The sequence below is a fragment of the Plodia interpunctella genome, chromosome Z, assembly GCF_027563975.2.
Source record: "Plodia interpunctella isolate USDA-ARS_2022_Savannah chromosome Z, ilPloInte3.2, whole genome shotgun sequence".
Lineage (NCBI taxonomy): Eukaryota > Metazoa > Arthropoda > Insecta > Lepidoptera > Pyralidae > Plodia > Plodia interpunctella.
In genome coordinates, this window is record NC_071324.2 from 351,455 (window position 1) to 366,201 (window position 14,747).

General features: G+C 35.6%; 1 protein-coding gene across 5 annotated transcripts in view; it reads right to left on the reverse strand.

Annotated features, from left to right (window-relative positions):
• LOC128683090 (otoferlin-like) overlaps positions 1-14,747 on the reverse strand; it is a 75,402-nt gene that overhangs the window by 45,538 nt on the left and 15,117 nt on the right. For all 5 annotated transcript variants that reach the window (XM_053768334.1, XM_053768335.1, XM_053768333.1 and 2 more), the window contains exons 2-3: positions 5,826-5,884; positions 659-847 (exon numbers count right to left, since the gene is read on the reverse strand). In XM_053768334.1, the coding sequence (XP_053624309.1) occupies positions 659-847; positions 5,826-5,884 (248 nt within the window). The remainder of the gene's footprint in view (positions 1-658; positions 848-5,825; positions 5,885-14,747) is intronic.

Consider the following 14,747-nt stretch of genomic DNA (forward strand, 5'->3'; position numbering starts at 1 on the left):
TTCTGAATCCCAAATTCATCTATCTATAAGCACAGCTATCGAGCTAAATGTAGTATTGCGACTCCTGAATCTGTTTATACCGTAGGGGCTGAAATCGTGATACTGAATTCGTATGTTAATTAAAAATAACTATGTAAATAAAAATTTACTTACTAACTTTTTATGATGTCCCATCCAAACAAACAAAGCGAAACGACTAATGAGCAATCTGGCTATCAACAGGTCTATATAACAAAACGCCTATTTAGGAAATTGGCAGTTTTTCATTATGTAGGTTATTTATATTTATATGTGTACTTTACTCGCGATCAAAATGTTTCGAGTTACGATCTTGATATGTAATCTTAAAGGTGGATAAGAACAAACATTTTTTTTTTGTCTGTTCTATCTAGATTTGATCGTACTTTGTGTTCACATAATTAATCTTTTTAAATATATCTTTTATAATAATACCCTATTTTATCGAATAAGAAACATTTTCACATCAGGGCCAGCTCATCTAGTATTTAATGCCAGGCTCAGCACGGTATACCTTCATACTGATTTCCCAGCTATTAAAATTACAATAACAACGCCTATGAAAAATACAAATCTACCGTCAATTATATTTCCGTACAAGTTTCCCGTTAACATACGCAACAGAAAGTAATTCACTCACCGGCACAGCCTTGTTCCGCTCGTCGACCAGGGTGTCGGTGACGCAGAGCTGATGGTCCGCCACCAGGATCTGCAGGCCGAGCCGGTACACGCCCAGCACGCGGTGGGAGCCCCATCGTCCGCGGGACAACAGCTGCAGTGTCAGGACCTCGCCCGGGTCTATTGGACGACCGACCAGCCATTCGAATCTCTACATTAAAATATTTGTTTAGTCTAGATTCTTCTTGGATGTGAACACGATTAACGTAAGAACAAGATAGGAATTAGTTTGGTACTGCCGTCTCTCTCATCTCGCATGTTCCCGAGTGCGTGGGGATTGTGAAGATTGTAAAATTAGGTAGGCCACGAATTGATGTCAACCCTCCTTGGGATTGGTATTGTTGCCTATCAGCTGCCTAGGTTATGTGTCACTTAGCCAAAGTCAGAAGTCAAGTCATATACTCAGAACTTGCCTAGACCTTATTCGCCTTAAGCAAAATAATTTCTATGTTAAATATATAAGTGAGGTAAAAGAAAATTGATATTTCAACATGGGAATTTTGCCAATTGATGTAGGTATGATCTTATTTCCCTGTGCCAATAGACGGATTAAATAAATAAAGGAGATCGCAGTTCAATGCGAAATTGAAGACTGTCCTCCAGGGAGTCCGCTGGAGGGAGATAGCTCTAATAAGAGTGTTTCCAACAACAAATATCGTTGGAAGTGTCATCGATCTGTACCGTCTTTACATCGAGTAGGTTCAACATCACAAAAGCGGTAGCATGATTAATTTTTTTTGTTCTCATCTTTTTTATTAAAGCTCTCATTTGTGTGCTCTTCGTCAGTAGTTTGTAACTTTATGAGAAATTGGAGGTGAGAAATTTCTTTAAAATTTTAAATTTGTATTAAGACGACTTCGCTAGCGCAGTGGTAAAGTTCTTGTCACTGAACCGAGAGGTCCTGGGTTCGATCCCCGGTCGGGTCATGATGGAAAATGATCTTTTTCTGATTGATCCGGGTCTTGGATGTTAATCTATATATGTATTTGATATAAGTATAGTATCGTTGAGTTAGTATCAACACAAGTCAAAACTTACTTTGGGGCTAGCTCAATCTGTGTGATTTGTCCTAATATATTTATTTTTTATTATTATTTATTTATTTAGTTATTATTAAATAAAACATAATAAAACATTATTTCGCAATCCGAGTACGTTTGACGAGCCGCGACCGAAGCCGTGTCGCCTGATATAAACACGAAGCGACACGCGACGCGCAGTCACGCGACCTCAGGTGATTGATCAAATCTTGTCAAGTGACTACTTGTTACTTCAACTATTTTGGAAGTTTGAGTTTCAAACACTCTTAAACGTTTCTCTCATCATAGAAAATTTGCGATTGAATTTCTCCGGAAGGTATGATTATAGAATTCAGGAATAACATAAGATAGAATAGCCTCAAGCACAGAGAACACTGCATATTAAATTCACGTTTTCATCTTGGACCAATCTGGTATACACAACTGGTTGTGTCATTAGGAATATTTTCTCTAAGCTTTAGATACTGCAGAGCAATGCAAAATCTATGAAAAGCTAACTCGTCCCAATCGCAGTCAGAGATCCCTGAATCCCATACTCTGTTGTGACGTATTGTTATACTGCTAGGAAATTAGGTGTCTCTCTTTCTCGCGAGTTTTAAGTTCCGTCTCCAGCCATGACGCCCTGTAGCCTAAAGATCCTAAAGATTTGGTCGATTCGTCCACTGTAAAATTTTATGTCTCTTAGGATGAGTTTCACTGACAAATTGGACATTGATTATAACCGGCGCGTTTTTCTGCGCACGGTAAAGTTAACGTCAAAGTTGACGGTGCAACCTACCCTTAGACACCTCGGAAGATATCCACGATCGTTATTTGCGCTCTGTCAGAGTAACACTAGCTAATGAAACGAAAAAGAAACACGAGGTACGTTTGGACGATCCTTAATAAAACGGCAGCAGGAGTGTTATGGTAGACCTGCCTAATGTGGCGCACGCCTGCGGCTATACATAATAAATTTCGAAAGCCCGTGACGTCATTCCACGTTGCCAAACGAAACCCAACCTTTTGACAAGGAATCTATGCCGTGTTTGCAATAAAACCCCCCGAGGGATAACATCAGTCGGCCGTGTTTCCATTATAAACGAGACACTTACAATGAATAGAATATTATATAAGGGAATTAACCAAATTATCTTAAATTCAATATAAATATACGATGTGTTTGATTTGTCCAAAAATGTAAATCTGAAATTTTAGATAATTACGTGGATGTGTCAAATAATATTCTGATTTTTGGGACAAACACAATTATTTTGTATTAAATGGACTATGTAGTCGTGTGTATACACTACTTTTGTTCTGAAATTACCAAGGGAAGAAAATTCCAGGCCAATGATAGTATTAAATAATAAATGTTTATAAACTTCTATATAAGAGGCCACAGGGTGGTATTGAAAATAGATAACAACTATGTAAGAACAAGATGAGATAAATAAGTAATATGTGTGCTGGAACTCACAGTTTAAAAAAAATTGGCAATTTTTTATAACACGCTGTATAATCATAATACGCGCCACGATCCCGCGTCGTAGACCGTCTACGAGCTTGGCTACGGCTACGTGTGTAGGACCGTCTACGAAGTTGTGAAGGGATAATATTGTGCTATTTATTTGCAATGTAGGATATGGAAGCTGTTAAAATGTTGTTTAGTGCGAAATAAATATATTAGGACAAATCACACAGATTGAGCTAGCCCCAAAGTAAGTTCGAGACTTGTGTTATGGGATACTAACTCAACGATACTATATTTTTATAACATATACATATATAGATAAACATCCAAGACCCGGGCCAATCAGAAAAAGATCACTTTCCATCATGACCCGACCGGGGATCGAAACCGGGACCTCTCGGTTCAGTGGCAAGAACTTTACCACTGCGCCACCGAGGTCGTCAATCTAAATAAATCGTAAATAAATCTTATATTATTAAAATGTGCCTCGTACGTCAAAAATAATCGTGAGGTTTTCGCCTTGGAATCAGACCACTTCGTATCCTTTCGTGGGTGTTGTGTGGTCACCTCAAGTGGTGACTAAGAAACAGAACGTTTTACAGTTCAAAGGCAATCCCAAGGAAGGTTTACATCAGACAGGCCTCGGATTATAAAAACCGTTTTTCAACATTCGAGAAAGATTCGTATGTATATTCGCGTAGCACTATCGGATTTTGTATAGTTGGATTCGAATCTGGATCCTTCCGATCATAACTACTATTACTTAAAAGCATAATTTTATAGTAGTTAAGAGCTAATCGATTTTGAAAAATTTTCGAAGTATACAGTACACAAAATTATTATGACCTGAATTGAAACTTTTTTTATCACGTAATTCCCATAGTAGTAAAGCCCAAGGGCACAGCTAGTATTTATATATTCAAAGTTTATTTTATAAAAATACAAAAATGAAAGCTGTACAAGGGGAAGCTTGCTTGTTGTAAGCTCATGAATATTAAACCTGCGGCGGCATGCAAATTACCTATTACAGCTGAATAAAGGCCACAGTACACCCGTCAACTCGGGAACGGATCGCGGTGTAAATGCGATAGAGTAGTTGAGTACTTTCGACTCACAGCTTCAACAAGCACTGTACAAACGCAGCCGTTGTCGAAGCTTTAAAGCTTAAATTTACCGTGATCCAGTATAAGCATAGAATGGAACTTTATAACATACGCGGGGACGAACGTCAATATCGATGTTAAAATAACATCGCGCGTTTACTAATTATTTTCAATCAGTAATAATTTTGGAATCATTGGAATGAGAAAGCAATATGGCGCAGTATTTGTGTGAAAACGCTCAGACAGCTCATTTTAAGCACAAACATAGGTTAGCGTGTATGTTACAATCAGATGTTTTATACAGAGAGTACCGAACGACTCGACTTGATGCAGTGTGCGGTGACCCTTACAGAGCGGCGTTATAAGCTAGCAGGTAACTAGCGATCATTTCTAGTTATTAAATATGCTGTAGTTATACCATCATTTTGCTGTATGTAATACCTGTGGTTAGCAGCCGTTATTCTAGGAACACATTTTTAAATATTGCATCCATTAATACAATAAATATTATGTTATAAAGACTGGAAGTATTTTATATCAGAAATGATATACCGACTATTTCAGATATATTTTTAGCGTTCCGTATCCGTTTGTCTGTAGCCACCTGTCAATATTGTCGCGGTATATGAGGTCAGTGTATTTAGTCAATATATTTAAACATATTTTGCAATTTTACGAAGCAACAATAATCAAAAGGTCACGCGGATTTTTTAATCATTAAATGTATCATTATGAACATGACAAAGAAAAGAAAAAATCTAGAAACCGCGAACAAATAAAAAGCTAATTTTACGGAATCCTCTTCGATTCCAACTCGAACTTGACCGGTTTTTTGTTTGTCAATGTAAAGTTTGAGGTAAAGATAAAAAAAATATATCAGAGAACTAGGTGTTGCCCGGGGCTACACTCCCGTGGGAATTTTGCGATAAAATAAAGCCTATCTTGGATAAAGCAATCTTGGATAATGTACCTTTCTAATGGTGAAAAAATTTTTGAAATTGGTTCGGTAACTTCGGAGATTAGGTACCCGCCTCAAACATACAAACTCACAGACGCTTATCTCTTAATAATAATAATAGTATAGATAAAACCTGAGGTCCCTCAGACGCGCCAGTAGAATTTCAATGTAAACCATAACAGATGTATATTAATAAAATCAGGTGAGGTCGTAACCTAGCACTGCACTTACATGAGTGCCGTGAGTGGTGTGAATGAAAAGAAACACCGAAAGAGACTCATATTGTATAGTAGAAAAAGTCACTCATAGCCTCTGTCTTTTCCCATATATATAAACGTATATATATAGTGATCATTAAATGAAGTTTCTATGTAATGTTAGGCAAATTTTATTTGTTAAAAATATCTTTATTTAGAGTACTAAATTATGCCAATAAAAATAATTTATTAATAAGAATGGATTGCATCAGTAATCTTTAACCCTGCGCGCCACCATTTACACAAGAATGGCGTACGTTGCGTTGTTAAAGTTAGCGTCAAAGTTGAGTGGTGCAACCCGCCCCTAGGCGCACTTACCTGGTTGACATAGATTAGTTCTTCATGGTCCTGGAGCACAGAAGTGTACTTCTCCACACCTGCCAAACAACAAACAGACAAACACTATAATCGTGTAACAGTTTAGTGTAGATCGACTTTAGAAATTATTTCTTTTCGGAATAGGGAATCATTTTAGTGAAGTATTTTATGGATAATTAAAAAAGGGAGTCTTTGTCTTTGCCGTTCCGATGCTGGGTGATACTTAAACAGACTTTTAAAAAATCTAGACATGACTATAAACCAAAGATTTGCATACATGATTGATTTGTTACGCATAAACAAATTGAATCGTCACAATTTGAATTCGAATATTTTTTGTTACAATACATTGAAATTTTGTCACAAATTGATTTCGCCGAGCGCAAATATTTTATGTTAACGGCAGGTGGCACTTATGTTTGCTTTGTTATTCTAAATTCTGCTCAACTCATAGCAATAATAGCCGAACAGAGCTACAATTACGGTCACGAACTGCAAATAAAGAAATCTCCATAAGTAAAGTAATTATACGTTTTTGTTATTCTCCAATTGGAGGTTAAATATAGGCTAATACCTTTAATAGTAGTTAAACCTTTGTATTTTTCGGTCCTAAGTTAAATGGGTAACAATTAATATTCTTTTTTTTTTCTGAGCGTGTCGACGTTCTCCAACGAAATCTGAATCAGATTCTCCCGGGCGAGTGTTGTGCCACGGCCACAGATTTGTCGCTGTTCGACATTAATGAGTATAGGAATAACGCCCAGTAGGGGACAAGATTTAATGAAATTCAATAATTCCTTTACTTCTTTACATTTCTTCTCAAATATCTATTATGATGTAGGTATATATCTATAAAATTATATGTTCCTGTCTGTACTAATAGTCTCTGAGCTATTCCAATGAAGCGAACAAACTGTGGATGTAAGGAAGATTTTTTGTTACCTGTCTCTTCTTCTCTCAATGTTACAGTTGTTAACAACTAGGTATCTAATTAATATACAATTTCCTAACAATGAGAAATTCATACGATCAAAGCCGCGGGCCAAGTTGGTTTAAAATAAAAGCTTAAAGCGTTCCCCGCCAGGTGCAAATAAGCTTATTGTTCGCACCGTGGAACTTTAGTAAACTGTTGTTAAACTGAGCTTCAAGCAAGAACTTTTACGCGAATTGAATGAAATAATAAAGCTTTTAGAAGCTGCGGGAGCGTCCATTCCACTTCATGATTCAGAACAATAGGTATTATATACGGAGTTCAAGAATAAAACGTGATTTTGTAAGACAAAATGTGACGTATAAAATAATAAAAATGAATTTGACTTGAAAAGAGATCCAACAGAGCGTTCTTCGATTTGCCATCGACACGCAAAGAGGAACGACATACCTATTATTTCTCAAAGTTTGTACCTTTGAGAAACGACGACAAGTATTTTGAAGCGACCACTGACAAGAAATACCGAAAGAAGCTTATTGTTTGTCATTCATTGTTCTCAGGTTATTTCATTTTTTATTAGCCAATGTTGTATTTTTATTTTCAAGCATTAAAAAGTTAATCAAATACATGGTCAAAAAGTGTACAAAAACATGTAATGATTGTAATGATTGTGATAAAACAGGTAATGATTGTGATGAAGTGCTGATAAAACATGTAATGATTGTGATGAGTGCTGATAAAACAGGTAATGATTGTGATGGAGTGCTGATAAAACATGTAATGATTGTTATGAGTGCTGATAAAACAGGTAATGTTTGTGATGGAGTGCTGATAAAACAGGTAATGATTGTGATGGAGTGCTGATAAAACATGTAATGATTGTAATGAGTGCTGATAAATTATGTAATGATTGTGATGGAGTGCTGATAAAACATGTAATGATTGTTATGAGTGCTGATAAAACAGGTAATGATTGTGATGGAGTGCTGATAAAACAGGTAATGATTGTGATGGAGTGCTGATAAAACATGTAATGATTGTGATGAAGTGCTGATAAAACATGTAATGATTGTGATGGAGTGCTGATAAAACATATAATGATTGTGATGGAGTGCTGATAAAACATGTAATGATTGTGATGAAGTGCTGATAAAACATGTAATGATTGTGATGAAGTGCTGATAAAACATGTAATGATTGTGATGGAGTGCTGATAAAACAGGTAATGATTGTGATGGAGTGCTGATAAAACATGTAATGATTGTGATGAAGTGCTGATAAAACATGTAATGATTGTGATGGAGTGTTGTTAAAACATGTAATGATTGAGATGGAGTGCTGATAAAACATGTAATGATTGTGATGGAGTGCTGATAAAACATGTAATGATTGTGATGAAGTGCTGATAAAACATGTAATGATTGTGATGAAGTGCTGATAAAACATGTAATGATTGTGATGGAGTGCTGATAAAACAGGTAATGATTGTGATGGAGTGCTGATAAAACAGGTAATGATTGTGATGGAGTGCTGATAAAACATGTAATGATTGTGATTGAGTGCTGATAAAACAGGTAATGATTGTGATGGAGTGCTGATAAAACAGGTAATGATTGTGATAGAGTGCTGATAAAACATGTAATGATTGTGATGGAGTGCTGATAAAACAGGTAATGATTGTGATGGAGTGCTAATAAAACATGTAATGATTGTGATGGAGTGCTGATAAAACATGTAATGATTGAGATGGAGTGCTGATAAAACATGTAATGATTGTGATGGAGTGCTGATAAAACATGTAATGATTGTGATGAAGTGCTGATAAAACATGTAATGATTGTGATGAAGTGCTGATAAAACATGTAATGATTGTGATGAAGTGCTGATAAAACATGTAATGATTGTGATGGAGTGCTGATAAAACAGGTAATGATTGTGATGGAGTGCTGATAAAACAGGTAATGATTGTGATGGAGTGCTGATAAAACATGTAATGATTGTGATTGAGTGCTGATAAAACAGGTAATGATTGTGATGGAGTGCTGATAAAACAGGTAATGATTGTGATAGAGTGCTGATAAAACATGTAATGATTGTGATGGAGTGCTGATAAAACAGGTAATGATTGTGATGGAGTGCTAATAAAACATGTAATGATTGTGATGGAGTGCTGATAAAACATGTAATGAGTGTGATGGAGTGCTGATAAAACAGGTAATGATTGTGATGGAGTGCTGATAAAACATGTAATGATTGAGATGGAGTGCTGATAAAACAGGTAATGATTGTGATGGAGTGCTGATAAAACATGTAATGATTGTGATGGAGTGCTGATAAAACATGTAATGATTGTGATGGAGTGCTGATAAAACAGGTAATGATTGTGATGGAGTGCTGATAAAACATGTAATGAGTGTGATGGAGTGCTGATAAAACAGGTAATGATTGTGATGGAGTGCTGATAAAACATGTAATGATTGAGATGGAGTGCTGATAAAACATGTAATGATTGAGATGGAGTGCTGATAAAACATGTAATGATTGAGATGGAGTGCTGATAAAACATGTAATGATTGTGATGGAGTGCTGATAAAACATGTAATGATTGTGATGAAGTGCTGATAAAACATGTAATGATTGTGATGGAGTGCTGATAAAACATGTAATGATTGTGATGAAGTGCTGATAAAACATGTAATGATTGTGATGGAGTGCCGATAAAACATGTAATGATTGTGATGGAGTGCTGATAAAACATGTAATGATCGTGATGGAGTGCTGATAAAACAGGAAATGATTGCGATGGAGTGCTGATAAAACATGTAATGATTGTGATGGAGTGCTGATAAAACAGGTAATGATTGTGATGAAGTTCTGATAAAACATGTAATGATTGTGATGAAGTGCTGATAAAACATGTAATGATTGTGATGGAGTGCTGATAAAACATGTAATGATTGTGATGGAGTGCTGATAAAACATGTAATGATTGTGATGGAGTGCTGATAAAACATGTAATGATTGTGATGGAGTGCTGATAAAACAGGTAATGATTGTGATGGAGTGCTGATAAAACATGTAATGATTGTGATGGAGTGCTGATAAAACATGTAATGATTGTGATGGAGTGCTGATAAAACATGTAATGATTGTGATGGAGTGCTGATAAAACATGTAATGATTGTGATGGAGTGATGATAAAACATGTAATGATTGTGATGGAGTGCTGATAAAACATGTAATGATTGTGATGGAGTGCTGATAAAACATGTAATGATTGTGATGGAGTGCTGATAAAACAGGTAATGATTGTGATGGAGTGCTGATAAAACATGTAATGATTGTGATGGAGTGCTGATGAAACATGTAATGATTATGATGGAGCGCTGATAAAACATGTAATGATTGTGATGGAGTGCTGATGAAACATGTAATGATTGTGATAAAACATGTAATGATTGTGATGGAGTGCTGATAAAACATGTAATGATTGTGATGGAGTGCTGATAAAACATGTAATGATTGTGATGGAGTGCTGATAAAACAGGTAATGATTGTGATGGAGTGCTGATAAAACATATAATGATTGTGATGGAGTGCTGATAAAACATGTAATGATTGTGATGGAGTGCTGATGAAACATGTAATGATTGTGATGGAGTGCTGATAAAACATGTAATGATTGTGATGGAGTGCTGATGAAACATGTAATGATTGTGATGGAGTGCTGATAAAACAGGTAATGATTGTGATAAAACATGTAATGATTGTGATGGAGTGCTGATAAAACATGTAATGATTGTGATGGAGCGCTGATAAAACATGTAATGATTGTGATGAAGTGCTGATAAAACATGTAATGATTGTGATGGAGTGCTGATAAAACATGTAATGATTGTGATGGAGTGCTGATAAAACAGGTAATGATTGTGATGGAGTGCTGATAAAACATGTAATGATTGTGATGGAGTGCTGATAAAACAGGTAATGATTGTGATGGAGTACTGATAAAACACGTAATGATTGTGATGGAGTGCTGATAAAACAGGTAATGATTGTGATGGAGTGCTGATAAAACAGGTAATGATTGTGATAGAGTGCTGATAAAACAGGTAATTATTGTGATGGAGTGCTGATAAAACATGTAATGATTGTGATGGAGTGCTGATAAAACAAGTAATGATTGTGATGGAGTGCTGATAAAACATGTAATGATGTAATGATTGTGATGGAGTGCTGATAAAACATGTAATGATTGTGATGGAGTGCTGATAAAACATGTAGTGATTGAGATGGAGTGCTGGTAAAACATGTAATGATTGTGATGGAGTGCTGATAAAACATGTAATGATTGAGATGGAGTGCTGATAAAACATGTAATGATTGTGATGGAGTGCTGATAAAACATGTAATGATTGTGATGAAGTGCTGATAAAACATGTAATGATTGTGATGGAGTGCTGATAAAACATGTAATGATCGTGATGGAGTGCTGATAAAACAGGTAATGATTGTGATGGAGTGCTGATAAAACAGGTAATGATTGTGATGGAGTGCTGATAAAACATGTAATGATTGTGATAAAACATGTAGTGATTGTGATGGAGTGCTGATAAAACATGTAATGATTGTGATGGAGTGCTGATAAAATATGTAATGATTGAGATGGAGTGCTGATAAAACATGTAATGATTGTGATAAAACATGTAATGATTGTGATGGAGTGCTGATATAACATGTAATGATTGTGATGAAGTGCTGATAAAACATGTAATGATTGAGATGGAGTACTGATAAAACATGTAATGATTGTGATGAAGTGCTGATAAAACATGTAATGATTGTGATGGAGTGCTGATAAAACAGGTAATGATTGTGATGGAGTGCTGATAAAACAGGTAATGATTGTGATGGAGTGCTGATAAAACATGTAATGATTGTGATGGAGTGCTGATAAGACAGGTAATGATTGTGATGGAGTGCTGATAAAACATATAATGATTGTGATGGAGTGCTGATGAAACATGTAATGATTGTGATGGAGTGCTGATAAAACATGTAATGATTGTGATGAAGTGCTGATAAAACATGTAATGATTGTGATGGAGTGCCGATAAAACATGTAATGATTGTGATGGAGTGCTGATAAAACATGTAATGATCGTGATGGAGTGCTGATAAAACATGTAATGATTGTGATGGAGTGCTGATAAAACAGGTAATGATTGTGATGGAGTGCTGATAAAACATGTAATGATTGTGATGGAGTGCTGATAAAACATGTAATGATTGTGATGGAGTGCTGATAAAACATGTAATGATTGAGATGGAGTGCTGATAAAACATGTAATGATTGTGATGGAGTGCTGATGAAACATGTAATGATTGTGATAAAACAGGTAATGATTGTGATGGAGTGCTGATAAAACATGTAATGATTGTGATGCAGTGCTGATAAAACATGTAATGATGTAATGATTGTGATGGAGTGCTGATAAAACATGTAATGATTGTGATGGAGTGCTGATAAAACAGGTAATGATTGTGATGGAGTGCTGATAAAACATGTAATGATTGTGATGGAGTGCTGATAAAACATGTAATGATTGTGATGGAGTGCTGATAAAACAGGTAATGATTGTGATGGAGTGCTGATAAAACATGTAATGATTGTGATGGAGTGCTGATAAAACATGTAATGATTGTGATGGAGTGCTGATAAAACATGTAATGATTGTGATGGAGTGCTGATAAAACAGGTAATGATTGTGATGGAGTGCTGATAAAACATGTAATGATTGTGATGGAGTGCTGATAAAACAGGTAATGATTGTGATGGAGTACTGATAAAACACGTAATGATTGTGATGGAGTGCTGATAAAACACGTAATGATTGTGATGGAGTGCTGATAAAACAGGTAATGATTGTGATGGAGTGCTGATAAAACATGTAATGATTGTGATGGAGTGCTGATAAAACATGTAATGATTGTGATGGAGTGCTGATAAAACATGTAATGATTGTGATGGAGTGCTGATAAAACAGGTAATGATTGTGATGGAGTGCTGATAAAACAGGTAATTATTGTGATGGAGTGCTGATAAAACATGTAATGATTGTGATGGAGTGCTGATAAAACAAGTAATGATTGTGATGGAGTGCTGATAAAACATGTAATGATGTAATGATTGTGATGGAGTGCTGATAAAACATGTAATGATTGTGATGGAGTGCTGATAAAACAGGTAATGATTGAGATGGAGTGCTGGTAAAACATGTAATGATTGTGATGGAGTGCTGATAAAACATGTAATGATTGAGATGGAGTGCTGATAAAACATGTAATGATTGTGATGGAGTGCTGATAAAACATGTAATGATTGTGATGGAGTGCTGATAAAACAGGTAATGATTGTGATGGAGTGCTGATAAAACAGGTAATTATTGTGATGGAGTGCTGATAAAACATGTAATGATTGTGATGGAGTGCTGATAAAACAAGTAATGATTGTGATGGAGTGCTGATAAAACATGTAATGATTGTGATGGAGTGCTGATAAAACAGGTAATGATTGTGATGGAGTGCTGATAAAACAGGTAATGATTGTGATGGAGTGCTGATAAAACATGTAATGATTGTGATGGAGTGCTGATAAAACATGTAATGATTGTGATGGAGTGCTGATAAAACAGGTAATTATTGTGATGGAGTGCTGATAAAACATGTAATGATTGTGATGCAGTGCTGATAAAACATGTAATGATGTAATGATTGTGATGGAGTGCTGATAAAACATGTAATGATTGTGATGGAGTGCTGATAAAACAGGTAATGATTGTGATGGAGTGCTGATAAAACATGTAATGATTGTGATGGAGTGCTGATAAAACATGTAATGATTGTGATGGAGTGCTGATAAAACAGGTAATGATTGTGATGGAGTGCTGATAAAACATGTAATGATTGTGATGGAGTGCTGATAAAACATGTAATGATTGTGATGGAGTGCTGATAAAACATGTAATGATTGAGATGGAGTGCTGAAAAAACATGTAATGATTGTGATGGAGTGCTGATAAAACATGTAATGATTGTGATGGAGTGCTGATAAAACAGGTAATGATTGTGATGTAGTGCTGATAAAAGAGGTAATTATTGTGATGGAGTGCTGATAAAACATGTAATGATTGTGATGGAGTGCTGATAAAACAAGTAATGATTGTGATGGAGTGCTGATAAAACATGTAATGATGTAATGATTGTGATGGAGTGCTGATAAAACAGGTAATGATTGTGATGGAGTGCTGATAAAACATGTAATGATTGTGATGGAGTGCTGATAAAACATGTAATGATTGTGATAAAACATGTAATGATCGTGATGAAGTGCTGATAAAACATGTAATGATTGTGATGGAGTGCTGATAAAACATGTAATGATTGTGATGGAGTGCTGATAAAACATGTAATGATTGTGATGGAGTGCTGATAAAACATGTAATGATTGTGATGAAGTGCTGATAAAACAGGTAATGATTGTGATAAAACATGTAATGTTTGTGATGGAGTGCTGATAAAACATGTAATGATTGAGATGGAGTGCTGATAAAACATGTAATGATTGTGATGGAGTGCTGATAAAACATGTAATGATTGTGATGGAGTGCTGATAAAACAGGTAATGATTGTGATGGAGTGCTGATAAAACATGTAATGATTGCGATTAAGTGCTGATAAAACATGTAATGATTGTGATGGAGTGCTTATAAAACAGGTAATGATTGTGATGGAGTGCTGATAAAACATGTAATGATTGTGATGGAGTGCTGATAAAACATGTAATGACTGTGATAAAATATGTAATGATTGTGATGGAGTGCTGACAAAACATGTAATGATTGCGATGAAGTGCTGATAAAACATGTAATGATTGTGATGGAGTGCTGATAAAACAGGTAATGATTGTGATGGAGTGCTGATAAAACATG